This window comes from Aegilops tauschii, chromosome 6 (assembly GCF_002575655.3).
Source record: "Aegilops tauschii subsp. strangulata cultivar AL8/78 chromosome 6, Aet v6.0, whole genome shotgun sequence".
Lineage (NCBI taxonomy): Eukaryota > Viridiplantae > Streptophyta > Magnoliopsida > Poales > Poaceae > Aegilops > Aegilops tauschii.
Genome location: NC_053040.3, coordinates 475279478 through 475305277, shown reverse-complemented (window position 1 = coordinate 475305277; position 25800 = coordinate 475279478). Strand labels below are relative to the sequence as shown.

The following is a 25800-nucleotide window of genomic DNA, read 5'->3' as shown; positions in this document are numbered from 1 at the left end:
CTCCAGTAGGGTGAGGCGGACTTGCTCCTTCGCCTCCACCATGGAGTAGAGGTTGTTTGGCCCATGGACCGGAGTCGCGACCTCAACGACCATCGCCTCCTCCTCCGCGACCTTCGCCAGGGCCATGGGGTCGGCCTCCTCCTCCTCCTCTCCTCCTCCTATCTTCTCTTCCTCTCAGTTGAGAGGTTGGACTGCCTCAATATGAGCATGTCGTAAAATGGGTGTCCGTGTTCGAGATCTAAACATGTTCGGACCGTTTGGTCTGGACATATAGGGAAGAAAAGAGGACTTGGGTTAGAGATGCTCTTATCCCTCGATTATTTTCTTCACTTTTGGGTTCTAGAAAAATGAATCCTTCTTTTATGCTCCTTCCTTTTTTATTTCACATCTTACCGTTGTCTTAAATCAAAACTTTTACAAGTCTATTTGACCATAGAAAAATGATTTACAATACTAAATTAATATTAATTAGGTCTATGACAAAAAAACATTTTCATGTTTAATTTATCTGATATTGTAGATATTGATAATTTTTACCCCCCAAAAAGGATATTGATACTTTTTAATATAAATTTGGCCAAACTTTCCTAGATTTGACTTACGAAAAGCTAATATGTATCTTACTAGTACTTTCTTCGTTTTATAATGTAGTACATATAGATTTTCTTAGAAGACAAACTTCATAAACTCTGACCAATATGAATAGATACATAAGATATACTCCCTCCGTAAACTAATATAAAAACGTCTTATATTAGTTTAGTAATATTGTTGTCAATGTTTTTTAACTTTCTTTGATCAAATTTTATACTAATAGTTCTCAGTCGACTAGGATTTAATCAAGTCTTAGCTAAGTGATATAACATGCAAGAGAGAAAAAGAAAAGACTAAAAAGAAAATTCTGGACGGATCTCAATGTAAGATCTCATGGGTATAGTATCGACTGAGATTTCGACTAAGACTTAGCAAGATCCTAGTTTTTTAGGGATTTTTTATACAAATAGTTAACTTTAGGAATTATAGGCAATAGATTATGGAAGGAAAGGAGTAGTTGATTGGGCTGTACCGGCATAAAGCCATAAAGTGATTCCAGAAATGCGCATGCTGTTTTGCTGTGCTCGTGCGTGCGGCCAGTGGTGGTGGTGGGAACAGGGATACAGAGTTGGGGAAAGGGTAGAGGATGATGGCATCATGGAGTTCGTCACCATCCACGGCATCGGCGCGGGGGCTGCGCCGCTCACCAGTCGCGGGCGGCGGCGGCTAACGGAAGGCGAGAGCAGAAGCTTCTCGGAACGCTAGTACATATCGGATCGAAGCAGCGGGCGAAGAGCCAGCCAGCCAGCGAGGGCGCGCGGGGTAGGGTTCGGATTGATTGAGCCGCCCGCGCCGTCTGTCTATTTCGGGGCTCTGGCGCCGCCGGCCATGGGCGGCCTCCGCCTCTCCGCCTGGGCGGCCGCGCCCTCCCCCTCCCCCTCCCCCTCCTCCGCCGCCGCGCGGGGCTTCCCGCGGTCCCCGCCGGACTGGCGCGGGTCAGAGCGCGGGCGCCGCAGCCGCTGCGCCCCGTCGTCCCCGCCCTCGGCGTCGCCGGCGCTGTCCCTGGGCGCGGCCGGCCGGCTCCGGGTCGGGGCGGACCGCGAGTGGCTGTGGGACTGCCGCGGCGGCGGCCTCGGAGGGGGAGGGGGCAAGAAGGACTACGCCAAGGAGATGGAGGCGGCGGTGCGCGTCGTGCAGGTCGCCTGCACGCTCTGCCAGCGGGTGCAGGACGCGCTCCTCCTTGCGGACCCAGGCTCCGGCTCCGGGGGCGTCCACTCCAAGCTCGACCGCTCTCCGGTCACCGTCGCCGGTTCGTACTGCCACTCTGAGTATTATTACTTGTACTAGCATTCAGTATTCAAATCCATTCGTTCCACACCTTGAACCCAGTTAGCAGCCAAGTTAGTCAAACTACAACTCTGCTGTATTGGTAAATTTATATTACTATTAGAGTGAGTCTCAATGCCTAAACGAGATGCTGCTTAGTTAAATTATTGGCGTTGAGTGTTGACTTTTGAATTGTGCAAGTGTGGTAATCTTTTTTCTCCATTCGATAAATAAGACTGCGGGTTTGCACTGATATATACTGGCTGACCTGTTACAGTACTGATAGTGGGCTGCAAATGCAATTCAGCTTTGCAGCCTCACAGTCAAATATAGTGGGTGTTTCAAGTTCCAACATATCAGGAATGCCTCATATATGAGTATTATTGTGCAACAAATTTTGTCTACTCGTGACGTCACTAAGTACCCAGAGTTAAATGTATAAATATTATTATGCAATAAATTGGGTCTCTGTGGTGGTTAGTTCCTAATAAATCCCATCTGTCTTCCTTATGCCAGATTGGGGCGTGCAAGCGACAGTGAGCTGGCTACTCTCAGATCGCTTTGGTGATGAAAGTGTGTCGATCGTAGCAGAGGAAGACGATGAGACACTGTCTAGTAGCGACGGCACGGCTTTGCTTGAGTCTGTCGTCGCTGCAGTCAACGGTTGCCTGGTTGAAGCTCCAAAGTATGGGCTGAGATCCCCGGAGAAAGACCTCGGGGCTCATGATGTTCTTCAAGCTATACGGAAGTGCAGCTCTACCGGAGGTCCAAAAGGAAGATTTTGGGTGCTTGATCCTGTGGATGGCACGCTTGGTTTTGTGCGTGGGGACCAATACGCTATTGCTCTCGCCTTAATTGAAGACGGGGAAGTTGTGCTCGGTGTTCTCGGGTGCCCAAATTATCCAATGAAGAAGGAATGGCTCAACTACCACCAACGGTACTACAGGTTGATGTCTAAGGTTGCTCCCCCTACATCAGGAACCTGGAACAAGGGTTGCGTGATGTATGCTCACAAAGGATGTGGCCAAGCTTGGATGCAGCCATTGGTTCACGACTTTGGTATGCTTAGTTGGCATAACTCAAGGGAGGTTCAAGTATCGTCCGTCAGTGATCCTGTTTCAGCAACATTCTGTGAACCTGTTGAGAAAGCCAACTCCAGCCATTCCTTCACTGCAGGACTTGCCCATAGTGTAGGCTTAAGGTCAGTTCTGAATTTCACTGTCTACACGGTACTTTTATTAACCATGATATTATTATTTCACTAGAGTGCAGAAATTATTTCATAGATTTTCTTGTGCTAGTTGGCATATGGTATTGCTGAATAGTGAATTGGTTTACATGGGCATTAGAATGAATTGGTGCTAGCATTTTACTCTTGTTCCGTGTCATCTGCATGCGGATTGCAAGTTTTGGCTTTTGGTTGTTTTTTATTGATTGATTTATTTTGCTTGGTTTCCAGGAACCAGCCTCTGCGTGTGTACAGCATGGTGAAATATGCTGCAATAGCACGAGGTGATGCTGAAATCTTCATGAAATTCGCTAGAGGTGGATACAAGGAGAAGATATGGGATCATGCCGCCGGGGTGGTCATCATTCAAGAGGCTGGTGGAGTGGTCACAGATGCTGGGGGTTGCCCGTTGGACTTTTCCAGGGGTGTTTACTTGGAGGGTTTGGACAGAGGCATAATAGCTTGTTCTGGGGCGTTGCTTCATCGGAGAATTTTGGAAGCTGTCGATGCAAGTTGGAACTCATCAACGTTGTAATGCAAGCAACCCAAACCCTTACAGTCAGATAGATGGCGTGATGCTAGTCATAGCATGCAAGAGTGAGTTTACAAAGAACTTTTGCTCTGTTTTTATCAACGTCTGAACTAAAATTGGCCTGCCTCTTACATTCCGGTATCTGTTTATTTACAGGTAACTCGACTCATTTTGGTATGAAGAATTAGTCTCCAGTGTTCAATTAACCATAGCTTGTCTGCTCATAAACAATCTGCGGAACGAGATCGACGAACACCGTCATTTGTTCGCCAAGAGCATCTGTAAAGATGTTTATCGGCTGTTTTGATGGTTTGTATCATTCCTTTTTCCCTCGGGTACAACTCATACGCTCCTTGGGTTGATGGCACGTCGATTAAATCATCAGTCATGAGCAGTTTGCTGAACCTGATAACTCGAATCTCTGAACCTTTGATAAAATGATCTCATGATGCATTGTCTGCAAGTTTTCGCCTCTATATTATGCCTTCAGTTATTCTCATTGTCTTGATGCTTGCGTTTCCTTGCACTCATATAAATATAATATTAAGTAGGAAACATTTTAACATTTGGGTATAAAGTATCACTCCATGTATATATATTCTCCATTGTCCACTCCACAAAGAAAGGAAAAATACAGTCACACGAATTTAGCACAACAGCACAAGTAGCAATTTTTCACATGGTAAAAACCATGATACAGACGGACTGACTGTGTGTACTGGACTGGACTGAGGCCTGCAGTTGATCAGCTGGAGAGCTGCACGGAGCAGCACTGGCTGAAGAGCTCCTTGCTGCCGTCCTCGACGTTGTTGTCATGGTCCATCTTGGGCTGGAAGCTGCTCCACGCCGGCGCCAGCCCTGGCGCGGCGCTGGTGTCGTAGCTGTGCACCAGTGAGACCGTCCTGAAGCTCTCGTCGTCGTCGCCGGCGATCTCGTACCCGGCGAGGAAGAAGAGCCGCGTCCCGACCACGGCCATGGTGAGGTAGAGCTGCTGCGCTGATGGCGGCAGGTTGCTGGCGAGCAGCGCCAGGTCTGATAGTGCTGAGTGGTCCATGACGCTCCAGATGTTGAGCTCGCCGTCGTAGACCTCCACGTGGCCCTTCCAGCTGTTGAGGCAGTCGCCGGAGCTGAAGAGCCGGCCGGCCACCGCGACGATCTGGTTGGGCGGCACGTCCAGCTGCCACATCCCCGGGATGATCTCCCACACGCCGCGCCCGCAGTTGAACACCTCGGCGGAGCTCCGCTCCAGCGCCGACGACTGCGCCTCCCCGGGCGCGGCCGCCGGCGTGGTGCTCTCGGCGAAGCCGCCCACCACGTGGAACCCGCCCTGCCAGGTCACGCCCACGCACTTGTACCGCAGCGTGCTCATGTCCGGGAGCGGCGACCAGCGGCCGGTCTCCGGGTCGTACACCTCGGCGGCGGCCGTGCCCCGCGCGCCGGAGAGCGAGCAGAGCCCGCCGGCGACGCAGATCCTGCCGCGGCACGGCGCGCACGCGAAGTCGACGCGCGGGACCAGCAGCGGCGCGCAGCAGCGCCACTCCCCGCGGCGCACGTCGTAGCGGAGCACGTCGGCGCGCACGCCCACGTCCGTGTCGCGGTAGTCGCCGCCGGGCACGCTCTCCCTGCGGCACAGGCGGCCGCCGATGACGTAGACGGACTCGGCGACCGCGACGACGGCGAAGCCCTTGAGCACGTGGCCGTGGGGCACCCCCGGGAGGCCGCCGACGCGGCGCCACGTGTTGGCGCCCGGCTCGTAGCACTCGAGGCTGTTGGACGCGCCGTGCGCGAAGCAGGCGTATATCCTCACCTCGCCGCCGCCATGGTTGTCGTTGCCGGCGCCGGTGCCGCTGCTGCCGGTGCTGGACAGCGAGGGCGAGGTGGCCACGTCGCCTTCCAAGGACCCCATGGCGATCTCAATCACTTGTCGACGCGCTCGCTGCTCATCACCGCCACCAACCAGGGGAGTTGCAAGGAGGACGCGTGGCCTATATATAGGCGGCCGGGGGCAGCGCTGGGCCGCGTCCATGGCGGGCGGGCGGAGGGATCGAAGCGTAGGGGGGGTGTTGGTCATTGGGAACTCCGGCCATGCCCGACGTAGCGTAAGCCGAGCTGCTAGAAGGCCTGTCTTGTTGCTGGAATGAGACGGCGGCATCCTTCGAGACGACGGACGCCCGACGAAAGGGACGGGCGCCGTTTGACGAACAGTGCCGTGATTGCGTCCACGTGCCGTCCCGTTTTGTCAACGTGAATCGAACATGCGTCATTGCGTCATGCGTGCGCGAACAATGGTACAGTCACGGGTAAACCCCGGCAAACGTTTTCTCGAGAGCCCGGCCCGAAGCCCAAAATACTCTCTGTTTTCAAGCCTGAGCCCGGCCCAAAATCAAGCCCGAAGCCTAAAAGCCCGGCCTGAACGCTGTTTTTTAGTGTACAGACGTGCAAGTCCAGCTTGAAATGCAGAAATAGAGAAGCCTGAGCCCAGCCCGAACTATCTTTCAGGCTGCAAAACAAGTCCTGAGCCCGGCCCGACCCGACCCGTGTTATTCGGGCCAGGCTGTCCATGCCCGGGTTTAATCACGGGTATACCAGGCCATAACTCGGGGTCGGGTTGTCCATGCCCGGGTTTAGTCACGGGTATACCAGGCCATAACTCGGGCAGGGTCGGGCCTAAAAAAGCCCACAACAGAAAACCTAGGCCCCGCCCGACCTTTGGGCCTAGAATTCAGGCCTGAGCCTGACCCGCCAGTGGAAAAGCATGTTGGGCCTCTTCCCTAAAACACACATACTCCCTTTGTCCGGAAATACTCGTCGGAGGAATGGATGTATCTAGATGTATTCTAGTTTTAGATACATTCATTTTTATGCATTTCTTCGACAAGTATTTTCGGACGGAGGAAGTATATGTTAAGCCCAGCCCTGGCCCGCCATGTCATTCGGGCTCAAAACCTAGGCCTAGGCCCACGCCCGTGGGCAAGACCGGGTCGGGCTATTTTGGGTCGGGTTTCCCATGACCAGGTATAGTCACGGGCATTTTTCTATGGATTCAATCCTACGAACACCGATTTTGGTTTTGGTTCAGGTATGGGCCTGGCGGGTCTCGGGGGCTAGGCTAGACCAAGGTAGAGAAAGCCATGTTGCACACCGGTGGTGGTATGTGAGTTTGGGCTTGGTGCACAAATAAGCGCTTTGCCAACTACTAGGTAAGTTGCTGTGGACACACTAATTTACCTTTTTTTCCAAGTAACAATGTCGATGTTGTGGGGTGTAAAGGTTCCCTCGAAACTGAAGATTTATGCATGGCGCCTGGCTTCCATTGCTCCTGACGGGCGATGGAAGCAGCGGAACATGGTTGATTCCGAGGAGTGCACTATCTGTCAAGGAGGGACTGATACATGGAGACATGCTCTCCTAGAGTGTAGTATGGCAAAGTGTATATGGACGTCGATGGATGAAGACTTGATTGATTTTCTCACAGCCAAGAAGCATGATGACCGAAAGCTTTGTTTGTTTGAACTAGTGGAATCAGTCCCGCAGAGGAAGATGATTCAGATTCTTGTGACACTTTGGGTGATCTGGTGGGCTAGGAGGAAGGCAATATACGGGGAAAAAATTCAGAGCCCACCATATACCTTCTCCTTCATTCGAAGGTTCCTGCAGGACTTAGAGACGGTGGAAGCAGCTCCAAGAAGTCCGGCAATTCCAGCCAGGGTATAGGAGAAGGAATGGATTGCTCCGATCTCTAGGTGTGTCAAAATAAATGTTGAATAGGGGCCTCTCGGGACCAGGCGAACGGGGTGCAGTCAACGCTGTTTGTAGGGATGATAGGGGCAAATTCACGGGAGCATCTACAGTTGTTGTCGATGATTTGTTGATCCGGAGACACTAGAGGCAATTCAGCGAGGCACTGTCTTCAGCTTTTGATCTGAATATTTCAAGTGTTCATGTGGCTACAGACTGCGTGTAAGTCGTTAAGAACATCAGGGAGCAAAACCCATGCAAATATAGTGCAATCATCCATGAGTTCAACGCTAAGAGGAATTAGTTTCAGAGAGTCGAGCTTGGACATGAAATGCATGCATGCAATACTGAAGCCCATGTGTTGGTTAAAGCCTTAACATCTTTGGAGAGTGGACGTCACTTGTGGCTAACCTCCCCATTCCCTATAGTTGTTGTATTCCGGTTGACATCATGCAATAAAACTCTAGGGTGATTCTCGAAAAAGTTGAATATGACCGGATGGAATGGGCATATTGCAAGTTATCAAGGAAAGGATTGGGTTTTCCAACCCAATGGATATCTATGGTTATGGGAATGGTTAGCTCATTTTCCTTTACTGTCCTTTTTAATGGAAACAATCTTGAACAGTCTAAATCATCTTATATTCCTTGTTAGCAGTGAAGAGCCTTTTCGTGCATTTTGAAATCGAGATCACAATCCTCAGCGGCATTACGGTGGCTCCATCGACACCCCGTTGAACCACGTATTATTCGCAGATGACAACCTATTATTCTTCAAGTCAAGTGTACAAAGTGCATAAGAAGTATCAAATCTATTGAATGCCTATTGTCAAGCATCGGGCCAAAGGGTAAATCGAGAAAAATCATCCATTTTTTCAGTAAAGGATGCCCCCAAAGTACAAGAGAAGATGTTAAAAGGTATATTGTTCCTAATGAATAATTAAATGAGAGATCTTGACATGCCAACAGATGTAGGGAATTCAAAGAACAAGACAATGATCGTATTTGGGAGAAGATACAAGGGTGAATGGGAAAGCGTCACTCAGCTAGGGGAAAGGATGTCTTAATAAAAGTTGTGGTTAAATTCTCGCATTAAGTTGTGGTGGGGCAGCAGGCAAGGTGCCAGGAAGGTCTGCCATGACAAGACCCAAATACTTGGGTGGACTGGGTTTCTGCGGCCTTGAGCTATTTAACTTAGCACTTCGTGCCAGTCAAGTTTGGAGGATTGTTTAGGAGCCTTTTTCTCTCAGCGCTAGAATTTTAAAAGTTGCATACTTCCCGAAAGATCTTTTCTTCAAGTTGAGCTAGGCTCTCACCCACGTCAGATTTGGCGAGCGATTTTGGATGGCAGGGAAATAAGTTTGCAAGGACTAATTCGAAGGATAAAAAAATAGGCAAGATACAAACATTGGACCCAAAATTTCTCTCCTTCGGCCTATCATGTCGCTAGTCTAGAACCTGCCTCAACTAGTTTTGGAACTATTTATACCTTCATCAACAATATGGAATGAAGAACTTGTGACGAAGAATTTCCTCTAGGTTGATGCTGACGCGATCTTACCAATTCCCTTCTATACTCGAAACATAACAAATTTTTGGTGTTGCCAACCAAACCGAAAGGGGATATTTATTGTGTGTTCGACATAGAGGATGTTGGTCACCACCATGATTAACAGGGAGAATTGGCTAGAGAATCAAGCTGGTCACTTTAATGCTAAAAGTGAGGCTGATGGTTGGACATCTATATGGAAGATTTCAGTCCTTGCTACGCTCAAAGTTGTGTTTGGTTGCTGGCCGGATAATCGCTATTGACGACTGATTTGCTCCATCATCGCAACATGGAAGCCATGGCGATGTATGACGATGAACTTGTTGTTAAAATGAATGTAAACGATGAGCCTTGTGCAAAGAATTGAATTGTTTAGCTGAACAGTTCATTATCCCATGAACAGTTCACAAAGATGATAGTAACATTGTGCGCGATCTAGTCAGCATGATAGAGAGCTATGCACGAAGCAGTGTTCCAGAGCCCATACTCCACAAATAGGTTTGGTCATATCTCTCTGAGTTGCATGCCCTAGCTACCTACTCCTAAAATAAGTGCAGCAAGTTTGGACGAGATAGTGCTCATCGTTGGTTGCCTCCCCTAAGAGACTTGGTGAAAGTTAATGTTGATGGTGTAGTGGGAAGCGAGAGGGGTGGAGTCAAATTCATATGCAGATATCATATGGGAGATTATTTGGCTATTCGGTTGTCGTTTTCAACAAAGTGATGACCCCACGACACTTGAAGCTCTTGCATGTAGAGAGGTTCTCGCCTTGTCAGCCAAACTAGGTTGCAGAATATCGATGTTGCGTTGGACTGATACGTCCATTTTGCATCATGCTTTTATATCGATATTTATTGTCTTATGGGCTGTTATTACACATTATGTCACAATAATTATGCCTATTCTCTCTTATTTTACAAGGTTTACATGAAGAGGGAGAATGTCGGCAGCTGGAATTCTGGGCTGGAAAAGGAGCAAATATTAGAGACCTATTCTGCACAACTCCAAAAGTCCTGAAACTCCACATAAGTTATTTTTGGAAATAATAAAGAATACTGAGCGAAGAAAATACCAGAGGGGACCCACACCCTGGGCACGAGGGTGGGGGGCGCGCCCTACCCCCCTGGGCGGGCCCCTGCCTCGTGGGCCCCCTGGTGGCCCTCCGGTGCCCATCTTCTGCTATATGAAGTCTTTCGTCCGAAGAAAAATCATAAGCAAGCTTTCGGGACGAGACTCCGCCGCCACGAGGCGGAACCTTGGCAGAACCAATCTAGGGCTCTGGCGGAGCTGTTCTGCCGGGGACACTTCCCTCCGGGAGGGGGAAATCATCGCCATCGTCATCACCAACGCTCCTCTCATCGGGAGGGGGCCAATCTCCATCAACATCTTCACCAGCACCATCTCCTCTCAAACCCTAGTTCATCTCTTGTATCCAATTCTTGTCTCTAAGTTTGAGATTGGTACCTGTAGGTTGCTAGTAGTGTTGATTACTCCTTGTAGTTGATGCTAGTTGGTTTATTTGGTGGAAGATCATATGTTCAGATCATATATGCATATTAATACCCCTCTGATTATGAACATGAATATGCTTTGTGAGTAGTTATGTTTGTTCCTGAGGACATGGGAGAAGTCTTGCTATTAGTAGTCATGTGAATTTGGTATTCGTTCAATATTTTGATAAGATGTATGTTGTCTCTCCTCTAGTGGTGTCATGTGAACGTCGACTACATGACACTTCACCATTATTTGGGCCTAGAGGAAGGCACTGGGAAGTAATAAGTAGATGATGGGTTGCTAGAGTGACAGAAGCTTAAACCCTAGTTTATGCGTTGCTTCGTAAGGGGCTGATTTGGATCCATATGTTTCATGCTATGGTTAGGTTTACCTTAATACTTCTTTTGTAGTTGCGGATGCTTGCAATAGGAGTTAATCATAAGTGGGATGCTTGTCCAAGTAAGGGCAGCACCCAAGCACCGGTCCACCCACATATCAAATTATCAAAGTACCGAACGCGAATCATATGAACGTGATGAAAACTAGCTTGACGATAATTCTCATGTGTCCTCGGGAGCGCTTTCCTCTATATAAGAAATTGTCCAGGCTTGTCCTTTGCTACAAAAAGGATTGGGTCACCTTGCTGTACTTTATTTACTTTTGTTACTTGTTGCTCGTTACAAATTATCTTATCACAAAACTATCTGTCACCTATAATTTCAGTGCTTGCAGAGAACACCTTGCTGAAAACCGCTTATCATTTCCTTCTGCTCCTCGTTGGGTTCGACACTCTTACTTATCGAAAGGACTACGATAGATCCCCTATACTTGTGGGTCATCAAGAATCTTTTCTGGCGCCGTTGCCGGGCAGTGAAGTGCCTTTGGTAGGTGGAATTTGGTAAGGGAAAATTTATATAGTGTGCTGAAATTTACTGTCACTTGTTACTATGGAAAGTAATCCTCTGAGGGGCTTGTTAGGGGTATCTTCACCCCGACCAGTAGAGCAAAGAGTTGCTCCTCAACCTACTGAACCTACTGAAAATGAAAATGTTTACTTTGAAATTCCTTCGGTTATGATAGAGAAACTGCTAGCTAATCCTTTTGCAGGAGATGGAACATTGCATCCTGATTTACACCTAATCTATGTGGATGAAGTTTGTGGATTATTTAAGCTTGCAGGTATGCCCGATGATGTTATCAAGAAGAAGGTCTTCCCTTTATCTTTGAAGGGAGATGCATTTACATGGTATAGGCTATGTGATGATATGGGATCATGGGACTACAAGCGATTGAAATTGGAATTTCATCAGAAGTTTTATCCTATGCATCTTGTTCATCGTGATCGTAATTATATATATAATTTTTGGCCTCGCGAAGGAGAAAGCATCGCTCAAGCTTGGGGGAGGCTTAAGTCAATGTTATATTCATGCCCCAATCATGAGCTCTCAAGAGAAATGATTATTCAAATTTTTATGCTCGGCTTTCTGACAACAATCGCTCCATGCTCGATACTTCTTGTACTGGTTCCTTTATGATGAACACTATTGAATTAAAATGGAATTTATTGGAGAGAATTAAACGCAACTCTGAAGATTGGGATCTCGACGAAGGTAAGGAGTCAGGTATAACACCTAAGTTTGACTGTGTTAAATCTTTTATGGATACCGATGTTTTCCGTAAATTTAGCACTAAATATGGACTTGACTCTGAGATAGTAGCTTCTTTCTGTGAATCCTTTGCTACTCATGTTGATCTCCCTAAGGATAAGTGGTTTAAATATAATCCTCCCATAGAAGTAAAAGTAGTTGCACCTATGAAAGTTGAAGAAAAGACTATCACTTATAATGATCCTATTGTTCCTACTGCTTATGTTGAGAAACCACCTTTCCCTGTTAGAATAAAGGATCATGCTAAAGCTTCAACTGTGGTTCGTAAAAGCAATATTAGAACTTATACACCTCCTGAGCAAGTTAAGGTTGAACCTAATATTGCTATTGTTAAGGATCTCTTGGCTGATAATATTGATGGGCATGTTATTTATTTCTCTGATGAAACTGCTAGAATTGCTAAACCTTGTGCTAAAAATAAACATAGACCTGTGGTAGGCATGCCTGTTATTTCTGTTAAAATAGGAGATCATTGTTATCATGGCTTATGTGATATGGGTGCTAGTGCTAGTGCCATACCTATCTCTTTATATCAAGAAATTATGCATGATATTACACCTGCTGAGTTAGAAGAAATTGATGTCATAATTAAGCTTGCCAATAGAGATACTATTTCACCAATTGGAATTGTTAGAGATGTTGAAGTCTTGTGTGGGAAAACTAAATATCCTGCTGATTTTCTTGTTCTTGGTTCCCCACAAGATAGCTTTTGTCCCATTATATTTGGTAGACCCTTCTTGAACACTGTTAATGCTAAGATAGACTGCAAAAAGGATGTTGTTACTATTGCTTTGGGTGATATGTCTCATGAGTTTAATTTTTCTAAATTTCGTAGACAACACCGTGAAGAGGAATTGCCTAGTAAGGATGAAATTATTGGTCTTTCTTCTATTGCCGTACCTCCTAATGATCCTTTAGAACAATATTTGCTAGACCATGAAAATGATATGTTTATGAATGAAAGAAGGGAAATAGATGAAGTATTCTTTAAACAAGGACCTATTCTGAAACACAACTTGCTTGTGATCCCGTGTTTGAGCTTAAACCTTTACCTGATACTCTTAAATATGCTTATCTTGATGAAAAGAAGATATATCCTGTTATTATTAGTGCTAACCTTTCAGAGAAGGAGGAAGAATTTTTTTTGAAAACTCTGAAGAAGCACCGTGCTGCCATTGGATATAGGGCTTATTCCATCTGTGCCCCCAATTCCTTAGTTGTGCTCAGTTTTCCCCACGCTTCAAACTTTTGCTCACTTTTCCCCACTCCCTTAGCTGAAACTCTCACAAATGTTCATAACAGATGTTTGCCGTCTTGGCCGTTAACTGACTTGTGGGGCCACGTTGGACTCTGTTGACTGTGGCTGTGGCTTCGATGGTTGGGCCGTGTTTGTGTTCATAGGACGGGCCCGTTAGTTTGTTGGTAATAAATTAAAAAAGCCTGCTATCGATGGATGCAACCTGCTCTGCATGCCCGGCTTTGGCATCGATGTAGCCTGCTATGCATGCGAACGCCGCCACGCACGCATCTAGTGACCTAGACCTAATCGCATGCATGCACGCCGACACGCACGCATCGATCCGTGCCGCACGGTTGCCGGTGGATTCAGTCGCTCCGCAGCGTCGTTTCACGCGTCGCAGGCATACGTGCCGGTGGCAGAAGGGGCAGGCTGCACCCACGCTCGCGTCCATATGTCGAGGCATCGGTTCACGCCGCATGGCTGCCGCTCGATTCAGTTGTGGGAGGCAGGCAGCCGCCAACGCAGAGCACGCAGAAGGGGGAGGCAGGCAGCCGCCAACGCAAAGCACGCTCGCATCGATTCACGTTCACACATTGATGATCGCATCGGTTCACGCACGCACTGAGTCACGATCTACGCCGTTTCCGCATGTACCCACTTCGTCTCCCCCGGCTATTAAAACCGCCCTTCATTGCCTCTTCTTCTACAGATCCATCTGCGCCTCCCACTTCTCTTCTTCCCCCAAAAGCCAAAGCCGTTCCACTCAGCGAAGCGAGCAAGATGCAATACAACGGGCCGACGTTCCAAGAGCCGCCCACCGTGCCGGAACGGCGGTACGCCGCCAACGTCGTCGTCGAGGCATCGCTCCGCGTGTGGGCGTTCTCACGCTGGAGGGGTAGCACTGAGCTTGCACGGGGGTTCCTCATTGCGGGCTTCCACCACCTCCTGGCGGGCTCGCCACCCATGTTCAACCTCGTGGAGCAGCGTCCCCACACCAACCCTCCAGTGGTAGGGCTCGTCGTCCACTTCACCAACAGGTTCGATGCCTACTAGCTGCTCGGCAAGGTGTATTGGTGTGGGTGCGAGTTCATCGCATTCACCACCTATAACATCTTCACCGACTTCGAGAGCGTCTTCCCCGCTCGCAACCGCATGCACAGCCTCCCGTACTACCTCGGCGACAACGGCCTTGAGGAGGAGCAGTACTGAAGCCGGCGGCGAAGAAGACGGTGAAGCCGGCGGTTAAGGTGAAGACGACGGTGAAGACATGGCGGTGTTGCCCTAGCTACCCTATCTACTATGTAGTGTGAGTTTGGTGTGTGTGTTGCCCGAGCTAGCTACCCTATCTATGTAAGGTTAATTATTATCTATCTATCGGTGTCGTGTTATATGTAAGAACTTATGTTGCCCTAGCAACCCTATCTAAGGTAAGTTATGTGTGTTATATTAATGCTTTGTTATGTTTGTATTTTGTTTGTCCCAAGTTTAGACACGGCTAATTGGTGTGGGAAAAATTAACCAAACTAACTAAAAATGATGTGTTTATAGATGCCTTCTAAAAATAAGAACATATTGTACATTTGTACACGGCTTTGGTTTGAGAGCTCTGTATTTTTTAGGTATTCCAAGAATACTTTGGTTTTCAGAAATATTGAAGTATCAAATACTTTGAGATGCTTGGCTTTAGTCAAAAGTGTAGTTTTATATACTTTAATATATAGAAAACTACACTATGTTTGAAGTATATAAAAAAGAGGGTTGGACCTCTTTTTCCAATCATGAAGTATTGGTTCGCTAGGCATAATAATACTGCGGTTTGCAAATACTTTGATTCTAAAAAATGAAGGGACCCATAAAGGAAAGCCAAAAAAATTCCTCAATGAGATAGAAGAGATTGGGCAATCAAATTAATGAAAAAAGCAATCAGAAACAAAAAAGAACAAAGCAATCGTTCCTAAACAAAAAAAGAAACATCGCTTGTTTCTGGGCCTCAGTTATCCTTTGTGGGCCTATTGCAGCTTGATTCTCTTTGGGCCCGCGCAGTAGGGTTTTTTTCTAGCAGAACTGACGAACTCGAGGACAAAAGTTTGGCAAGTGCGAGAGAGAAGAGATGAACTTGATGTATATCCCTTGTGCTGCTCAAGTACTGCTTACTGTCATCTGACGAGCTAGGGTATGATCCTATCACTGAACTGGTAGTTGTCTTCTGCCGAAACTGAAAGTGTCGAAACATAACAGTAAACTGCATACATTCAGAGATCGTCAGTTGCACTAAACAGAGTTGCATTTGAGATAAACAGACTTGGATTGCTAAACAGTGGCAACAATAGTAGACAAACATCTCTAACGAGAGATGGCCATCAAGTAAAAAATTCCTAGAGCAAGTATTCCTAAAGCTATCAGATTGGATTGCTTCTTCAACTCAATCAGCTGCTTGAAGTTCTTGTTCATCTTCTTCAATTCCGTCTTCAGTTCGACATCTACCACCGTCGGGTATTCCGGACGTGCTGCTGCTGCCGGAGCGGCACTATCATGGGGTAGATTGAACTCGCGGATTGCATCCCCCCTCGAATCCAGCAAGCCCAACCCTTGAAGCCTCTGGATGTAATCATCCATCCACTCGAAATGGTGGCATTTCTTCACGATCTGAAAACGAAATCATGTAACCTAAATCCAAATCTGACAGATTTTTTGAGAAATTAGAGATAAAGGATGCGAGGAAAACTCAGATCTAACCTGCCCCTCCGGCTTGCTCTCGCATTTGACGAACTCGCGCCCAAAGTTCCCATTCTTCTCCTCCTTTGAAGTCAACCTCTTCAGTGGCGCAGTCCGTGGGCAGTCAGTGCATCGAGTCATCGGCACTGGACCATACACCGGCCACGTGGAACGGGGTGCTGACGAGGAGGTCGACATATCGCCGGAGAGGAAGAAACAGAGGAATTGCTCGAGAGGAAGAAGAACGAGAAGATGGGCAAAGAAACAGAGGAACTGCTCGATCTGCTCGATGCCTTTGTCTGTCAGATGGAGAAGAGGAGAAGGGGAAGCTATATTGACGATTTGCCACATTGTATTTTGCAGTTTGAATATTTGAACCAACTCTTAACACTGACATGTGGTGGTCATGTGCGAAAAATACAATTTCATATGTAAAGTGGGGCAGATCGTAAAAACCCGAGAAGGACAGTGCAGTAGCCAATCAGGATGCATCACGCGGATCGCGCATGCCTGCCCCACATCTGACGGGTGGTGTTTGGCGCTTGGTAGGATCCGACGGCGGACGTTCGACGCTAGGGTTTGGAGCATTTCTGCGGGGTTATGAGCGAGTCAACGGGGTTATTAGGGTTTGACCAGATTTCAAATGGCCATAACTAAATTAGAAAAAATTGCAAAAATATAAAACAAACGTAGTTCGTCCGTTTATGAGACCTAGTTACCATAAAAAAATATAAACTCGGTATAGGGGCGTTTTTTTTTTAAAATCATTTTTTGAAGTGATCTGTCGAAATCAAGTTCAAATGTTTTTAAAAAAATCAAAAAAAATCAAAATGTTGTAATTCTTGCGCACATAGCCATCATATGTGACAAGGTTATGAGAAAAAAATATAAACTTGGTGTAGGTCATTTTCATGAAAAAAGGCTTCACACAAATGAGCTATCACCTATGAACATGTTCAGAGTTCGTAGAATAGGGAGAGAGGGTTTAGGGTTTGAAAAAAATCAAAATAATTCAAAAAAAATCAGAAAAATCTCCATAGCTTCATTTTGGAGTGAATAAGAAGAATCTGAACTTACTTTTTCATTTTCATATCTAAAACGTGTTATTTGACGGTTTTGAATAAAAGCATATTTTTTCAAAAAAAATGTAGTAATATGAATATTAATCAATAAATAGTGAGACTTCGTTTTTACCCTATATATATGGAACAAGTGTTAATAAAAATATATATGCCTTATTTAGGCAAGGTCAAAAAAACTTGATTTCAAATAGGGCTGTTTACCCTAGCTTTCGAGCTCGTTTCCAGCACATTTTTCATTCGGACTGTTCACCTACGAATATTGGACTTCAAATGCTCGATCAAATACACCACACAGAGCAATGAACCTCCAATGTTCAACTTCAACTTTGGCTCGAATCCAAATTTTGGCCCAAATTCAAATATTGATGGAAATTTGAATTCTGACTCAAATAAGAAACCAAAGTAGAAGCAACATTATTACAACTGATAAGTTTTCACAGTAGCTCAAATCTACCAAGTTTTAAGATGCCAACATCTTAATACAAATCTACCAAGTTTTAAGCGATCGACTCGCCCTCAAATTGACAACACAAACATTTCCCAACAACTTAATTCAAATTTTTGACTTGCTCCTTGTGTTTGCAGCTGGCTTCACCGTCTTGCTCCTGGTTTCCCTAGTTGAGATGCTCTTTTCTTTCAGACTCTTGTTCCTTTTGATCTTGGGCTTTACTTGGGGTTTTCCCCGTGGAGGTGCTGATGGAGTAGTTCCACTCGCCGAGCACTTGACGACCATTTGACGGTCATCTATGGGTTCAGTAATCTTTAAAGGCACAATTGGAAAAATTACCCCCTCCTCTTCCTCTCTTATAGCTTCAAAACCATCAAAGGCCATGGTTTCAAAATCTTCTGCTTCTTCATCTCTTGGCCTTTTCTCCCTAGAGCTGGTAAATAAAATTATAAGCCATAGGCAAAAAAGAGAACAAATGCAAACAAAAGGGTAGCTGCATTCTACAAATGCAAACACATACCAAGATGCTTCATTTGCTGCTGCATTCTCCACTGCTTCATTTGCTGCTGCATTCTCCACTGCATCTTCAGTCTCCATTGCTGCTGCATTCTCCTCAGCATTGGCTGCTGTCCATCTTTCCTCCTCTCCAAATGATGCATCCACTGCATTGGTACAAAGCCTAGCAATATGCCCCAGAACTCCACATTTTTTGCAAGCACGCTTCTTTGGTAGACGACCCTCCTCACCTGCTCTAATCCTCTGGTTCCTTGGTCTTCCTGGTGGTCTAGTAATGACAGGAGCGTGGAGTTTACCACAACAAGAGCCCTTTCACTGACTTGAACTTTGAATGGAAGCATTCTGCAAGGTTACTGGTCACATAATCTACTTTGCAGATTTCGTTGAATTTGCTTCTTGACCACACCTTGCCATGATGTGCATCCATGTACTCCTTCACAAGAGGATTTTGAGCATACAACACTCTCAAATGGTGTTCATGCTTCCTTTTGCTGCATGTGTATGATGCTGGCCATAAGTTCTCATCATAAACTTCACCTTTGAACCTCTTTTTGAAATTATGCGCTAGGTGTCGCATACATTCCCTATGCTCCACTCCAGGGAATACAATTTCCACTGCACTCTCTAAACCCTTGCAAGCATCTGTGCGTATAGCTAAACCTGGGGGTGTGCCTATAATGTTGCACAACTGCTGCAGAAACCAGACCCAACTTTCCTCAGACTCTGCCTCCACCACACCAAATGCAACTGGGAATGGCCAGTTGTGTCCATCAACTGCAAAAGCTGCTACTAGCTGTCCTCTCCATCTTCCAGTCAAATGTGTAGCATCTACAGCCAAATAGGGCCTGCAACCATCTAGAAACCCCTGCCAGCACGCCTTGAAACAAACAAAAGCCCTTCCGAAGCACTCCTTCTGAAATGACTTCCCTTTTATTTTGAATGGAATTGTATGCTTGTCAATCTCTACAACACTCCCTGGACTTGCCATCTCCACTTCAGCTTTGAAAGTGTAAAGCAGCTGAAAACTGTCATTCCATTGACCATTAATTCTGTCAAGAGCCTTTTCCCTAGCATTGAAAATTCTCATGTAAGGAATTTCTATCTTGTACTTCTCAAAAAGCTTCCCATGGAGTGCTGTTGGACCAAGTCCAGGTTCTTCTCTCAGCCAATCCAATATAGCATCTCCCACCCACCTAGTTTTTGCTAGCTTGGTTTTGGCCTCCCCCCCCCCCCCCCTCCAGGTGGACAGGTGTGCTTGTGTGGGTTTTTCTTTATCTGAAACAAAATAAAAGGGTAAAAAACAGTTAAGAAACCTTACTCAACGATCTGAAACTAAATTACTAACTGAACTTGGATTACCTGAATATATTTGCTCTTTCTCATACGAGATGCATGCAACTTCCACCTACACCTAGGATATGGACAAAAAACTGTGAACCTTGCTGGCTCACTCCTTTTAATCTTATAGGTGTTTTCAGATATAATGCACCATGTTGTCACTGCATTCCGACAGTCCACCATTGATTGGAAAATGGTACCTACACTAAGCTCAGGTTTTTCCCTGTTCCACTCAATTGTTGGCATGTCATCACCATCGTATTCATCCTCGATTAAGTTGTCCATGTTCTCCACCTTCTCTTCATCGTCAGTGTCATCAAACCTAGCTTGGCTGATGGGCTCCTCCATATATTCGTCATCCACTGCTTGCTGACTGGCTACATCGACCAGTTCAGGAAACATCATCTCGTCTTCATCATCATTTGTAGGCACTGCCTCGTCAGGTTCTGCATCTTCTTCTACACCAACTGCAGAAGGTACACGAGAAGCAGCAGCTGAATCGGAACCAGAATTGGCAGCAGGCATGTTGTGGCTCCATGAACCACTTGCTTTACTTGGTGTCGACCTACAAGGAGTGCCGGGGTGCTGGCTATTAGCATAGACAGATGATGTCTGAACTCCCTTCCCCTTCGCCCGTTCTGCGTGTGGCTGAAGCACATCGATTTGGAGTTTACCAAATCGGCAGCCAGCAATCCCAGCAAAAAGCAACGGCATATGATCGTCGCAAGTGAGTGGGAGAAATCTTTGCTCGTCACTTCTGAAGTAATTTAGTTCAACTGCATCGGCATCACTCCAGGGATAGGTGTTTCGGAGCTCAGCTCGCAAATCTTTGAAAGATATGCTGGTTTCTACCACTTTGGGATAGAAAAATGATGAAATCAAATGCGGTTTAGTACCACGCAGCACACTAGTTTCCATTCTAATCGCCAGCCGGAAAGCCAACGCGGGATCAATCCTATTTTGTTGAAGGAAACAAAGGCTTCAGTTAGCCGGGTAAAATCAAGCACAAATTCGAACGATTCAAGCAAACAGAAGTCAAATACAGCCTACAATACGACTTAGAACGTCAATTCGAGAGGAAACAATGCTTACCCAGGTTTAATCCATGAATTATATGCCGACCATTCGACCCAATCCTCTCCACGATCGGCTGCATTCCGGGCGTCCTCACTCAACATCGCTATGTAATCCCAGATGGGGAGGTGGGCTATATCTGGCGGAGACGCGGCGTCGCCGACGAACGGAATAGGAGCATAGGGTGGAGGAAACAACTGCGGTGGACGCGGCACACCGCCGGCGGAGGGGGCTGTTGGAAATATGCTCTAGAGGCAATAATAAATGGTTATTATTATATTTCCTTGTTCATGATAATTGTCTATTGTTCATGCTATAATTGTGTTATCCGGAAATCGTAATACATGTGTGAATAGATAGACCACAACGTGTCCCTAGTAAGCCTCTAGTTGACTAGCTCGTTGATCAACAGATAGTCATGGTTTCCTGACTATGGACATTGGATGTCATTGATAACGGGATCACATCATTAGGAGAATGATGTGATGGACAAGACCCAATCCTAAGCATAGCACAAAAGATCATGTAGTTCGTTTGCTAGAGCTTTTCCAATGTCAAGTATCATTTCCTTAGACCATGAGATCGTGCAACTCCCGGATACCGTAGGAGTGCTTTGGGTGTGCCAAACGTCACAACGTAACTGGGTGACTATAAAGGTGCACTACGGGTATCTCCGAAAGTGTCTGTTGGGTTGGCACGGATCGAGACTGGGATTTGTCACTCCGTATGACAGAGAGGTATCTCTGGGCCCACTTGGTAATGCATCATCATAATGAGCTCAATGTGACTAAGGAGTTAGCCACGGGATCATGCATTACGGTACGAGTAAAGTGACTTGCCGGTAACGAGATTGAACAAGGTATTGGGATACCGACGATCGAATCTCGGGCAAGTAACGTACCGATTGACAAAGGGAATTGTATACGGGATTGATTGAATCCTCGACATCGTGGTTCATCCGATGAGATCATCGTGGAGCATGTGGGAGCCAACATGGGTATCCAGATCCCGCTGTTGGTTATTGACCGGAGAGGCGTCTCGGTCATGTCTGCATGTCTCCCGAACCCGTAGGGTCTACACACTTAAGGTTCGGTGACGCTAGGGTTGTAGAGATATTAGTATGCGGAAACACGAAAGTTGTTCGGAGTCCCGGATGAGATCCCGGACGTCACGAGGAGTTCCGGAATGGTCCGGAGGTGAAGAATTATATATAGGAAGTCCAGTTTCGGCCACCGGGAAAGTTTCGGGGGTTATCGGTATTGTACCGGGACCACCGGAAGGGTCTCGGGGGTCCACCGGTTGGGGCCACCTATCCCGGAGGGCCCCATGGGCTGAAGTGGGAGGGAAACCAGCCCCTAGTGGGCTGGTGCGCCCCCCATGGGCCTCCCCCTGCGCCTAGGGTTGGAAACCCTGGGGGTGGGGGGCGCCCCACCTGGCTTGGGGGGGGGGGAGTTTCCCCCCCTTGGCCGCCGCCCCCTTGTAGATGGGATCCCAGGGGCCGGCGCCCCCAGGGGGCCTATATAAAGGGGGGAGGGAGGGCTGCTGTACCCTAGCCCCTGGCGCCTCCCTCCCGTGACACCTCTCCCTCCCGCTTGCGCTTGGCGAAGCCCTGCCGGGATCCCCGCTACTTCCACCACCACGCCGTCGTGCTGCTGGATCTCCATCAACCTCTCCTTCCCCCTTGCTGGATCAAGAAGGAGGAGACGTCGCTGCTCCGTACGTGTGTTGAACGCGGAGGTGCCGTCCGTTCGGCCCTCGGTCATCGGTGATTTGGATCACGGCGAGTACGACTCCATCAACCCCGTTCACTTGAACGCTTCTGCTCGCGATCTACAAGGGTATGTAGATGCACTCCTTTCCCCTCGTTGCTAGTATACTCCATAGATGGATCTTGGTGATGCGTAGAAAATTTTAAAATTCTGCTACGATCCCCAACAGTGGTATCAGAGCCAGGCCTATGCGTAGTTGCTATGCACGAGTAGAACACAAAGCAGTTGTGGTCGTAGATGTTGTCAATTTTTCTTGCCACTACTAGTCTTATCTTGTTTCGGCGGTATTGTGGGATGAAGCGGCCCGGACCGACCTTACACGTACGCTTACGTGAGACAGGTTCCACCGACTGACATGCACTAGTTGCATAAGGTGGCTAGCGGGTGTCTGTCTCTCCCACTTTAGTCGGAACGGATTCGATGAAAGAGGGTCCTTATGAAGGGTAAATAGAAATTGGCATATCACGTTGTGGTTTTATGTAGGTAAGAAACGTTCTTGCTAGAAACCTATAGAAGCCACGTAAAAACTTGCAACAACAATTAGAGGACGTCTAACTTGTTTTTGCAGCATGTGCCTTGTGATGTGATATGGCCAGAAGATGTGATGAATTATATATGTGATGTATGAGATTGATCATATTCTTGTAATAGGAATCACGACTTCCATGTCGATGAGTATGACAACCGGCAGGAGCCATAGGAGTTGTCTTTATTTTTTGTATGACCTGCGTGTCATTGAATAACGCCATGTAAATTACTTTACTTTATTGCTAAACGCGTTAGCCATAGAAGTAGAAGTAATCGTTGGCGTGACAACTTCATGAAGACACAATGATGGAGATCATGGTGTCATGCCTGTGACGAGGATGATCATGGCGCCCCGAAGATGGAGATCAAAGGAGCAAAATGATAATGGCCATATCATGTCACTATTTGATTGCATGTGATGTTTATCATGTTTTGCATCTTATTTGCTTGGAACGACGGTAGTAAGTAAGATGATCCTTTATAATAATTTCAAGAAGGTGTTCCCCCTAACTGTGCACCGTTGCGAAGGTTCGTTATTTCGAAGCACCACGTGATGATCGGGCGTGATAGATTCTAACGTTCGCATACAACGGGTGTTGACGAGCCTAGCATGTACAGACATGGCCTCGGAACACACGCAATATACTTAGGTTGACTTGACGAGCCTAGCATGTACAGACATGGCCTCGGAACACGGAAGACCGAAAGGTCGAGCATGAGTCGTATAGAAGATACGATCAACATGGAGATGTTCACCGATCTTGACTAGTCCGTCTCACGTGATGATCGGACACGGCCTAGTTAACTCGGATCATGTTTCACTTAGATGACTAGAGGGATGTCTATCTGAGTGGGAGTTCATTGAATAATTTGATTAGATGAACTTAATTATCATGAACTTAGTCTAAAATCTTTACAATATGTCTTGTAGATCAAATGGCCCACGTTGTCCTCAACTTCAACGCGTTCCTAGAGAAAACCAAGCTGAAAGATGATGGCAGCAACTATACGGACTGGGTCCGGAACCTGAGGATCATCCTCATAGCTGCCAAGAAAGATTATGTCCTAGAAGCACCGCTAGGTGAAGCACCAATCCCAGAGAACCAAGACGTTATGAACGCTTGGCAATCATGTGCTGATGATTACTCCCTCGTTCAGTGCGGCATGCTTTACAGCTTAGAACCGGGGCTCCAAAAGCGTTTTGAGAAACATGGAGCATATGAGATGTTCGAAGAGTTGAAAATGGTTTTCCAAGCTCATGCCCGGGTTGAGAGATATGAAGTCTCCGACAAGTTCTTCAGCTGTAAAATGGAGGAAAATAGTTCTGTCAGTGAGCACATACTCAGAATGTCTGGGTTACACAACCGCTTGTCTCAGCTGGGAGTTAATCTCCCGGATGACGCGGTCATTGACAGAATCCTTCAGTCGCTTCCACCAAGCTACAAGAGCTTTGTGATGAACTTCAATATGCAGGGGATGGAAAAGACCATTCCCGAGGTATATTCAATGCTGAAATCAGCGGAGGTGGAGATCAAAAAGGAACATCAAGTGTTGATGGTGAATAAAACCACTAAGTTCAAGAAAGGCAAGGGTAAGAAGAACTTCAAGAAGGACGGCAAGGGAGTTGCCGCGCCCGGTAAGCCAGTTGCCGGGAAGAAGTCAAAGAATGAACCCAAGCCTGAGACTGAGTGCTTTTATTGCAAGGGAAGTGGTCACTGGAAGCGGAACTGCCCCAAATACTTAGCGGACAAGAAGGCCGGCAACACCAAAGGTATATGTGATATACATGTAATTGATGTGTACCTTACCAGTACTCGTAGTAGCTCCTGGGTATTTGATACCGGTGCGGTTGCTCATATTTGTAACTCAAAACAGGAGCTGCGGAATAAGCGGAGACTGGCGAAGGATGAGGTGACGATGCGCGTCGGGAATGGTTCCAAGGTCGATGTGATCGCCGTCGGCACGCTACCTCTGCATTTACCTACGGGATTAGTTTTAAACCTCAATAATTGTTATTTAGTGCCAGCTTTAAGCATGAACATTGTATCTGGATCTCGTTTAATTCGAGATGGCTACTCATTTAAATCCGAGAATAATGGTTGTTCTATTTATATGAGAGATATGTTTTATGGTCATGCCCCACTGGTCAATGGTTTATTCTTGATGAATCTCGAACGTGATGTTACACATATTCATAGTGTGAATACCAAAAGATGTAAAGTTGATAACGGTAGTCCCACATACTTGTGGCACTGCCGCCTTGGTCACATTGGTGTCAAACGCATGAAGAAGCTCCATGCATATGGACTTTTGGAGTCTCTTGATTACGAATCATTTGACACGTGCGAACCATGCCTCATGGGTAAGATGACCAAGACTCCGTTCTCCGGAACAATGGAGCGAGCAACCAACTTATTGGAAATCATACATACCGATGTGTGCGGTCCAATGAGTGTTGAGGCTCGCGGAGGATATCGTTATGTTCTCACTCTCACTGATGACTTAAGTAGATATGGGTATGTCTACCTAATGAAACACAAGTCTGAAACCTTTGAAAAGTTCAAGGAATTTCAGAGTGAGGTTGAGAATCAACGTGACAGGAAAATAAAGTTCTTACGATCAGATCGTGGTGGAGAATATTTAAGTCACGAATTTGGTACGCACTTAAGGAAATGTGGAATCGTTTCACAACTCACGCCGCCTGGAACACCTCAGCGAAACAGTGTGTCCGAACGTCGTAATCGCACTCTATTGGATATGGTGCGATCTATGATGTCTCTTACCGATCTACCGCTCTCATTTTGGGGCTATGCTTTAGAGACTGCCGCATTCACTTTAAATAGGGCTCCGTCGAAATCCGTTGAGACGACACCGTATGAATTATGGTTTGGGAAGAAACCTAAGCTATCGTTTCTAAAAGTTTGGGGATGCGATGCTTATGTCAAGAAACTTCAACCTGAAAAGCTCGAACCCAAGTCGGAAAAATGCGTCTTCATAGGATACCCTAAGGAAACCATTGGGTA

General features: G+C 46.6%; 2 protein-coding genes across 2 annotated transcripts; one reads left to right on the top strand and one right to left on the bottom strand.

Annotated features, from left to right (window-relative positions):
- Positions 1-1111: 1111 nt before the first annotated feature.
- LOC109750705 (3',5'-bisphosphate nucleotidase AHL) lies at positions 1112-4096 on the top strand. The gene is made up of 4 exons (XM_020309659.4): positions 1112-1843; positions 2377-3061; positions 3320-3685; positions 3777-4096. Exons 1-3 carry the CDS (start codon positions 1423-1425, stop codon positions 3621-3623), a joined length of 1410 nt encoding a protein of 469 aa, XP_020165248.1. The 5' UTR covers positions 1112-1422; the 3' UTR covers positions 3624-3685; positions 3777-4096.
- An 89-nt stretch (positions 4097-4185) lies between these two features.
- LOC109750714 (uncharacterized) lies at positions 4186-5772 on the bottom strand. The gene has a single exon (XM_020309668.4). The coding sequence runs from the start codon at positions 5770-5772 to the stop codon at positions 4366-4368; it is 1407 nt and encodes a 468-aa protein (XP_020165257.1). The 3' UTR covers positions 4186-4365.
- Positions 5773-25800: the final 20028 nt, after the last annotated feature.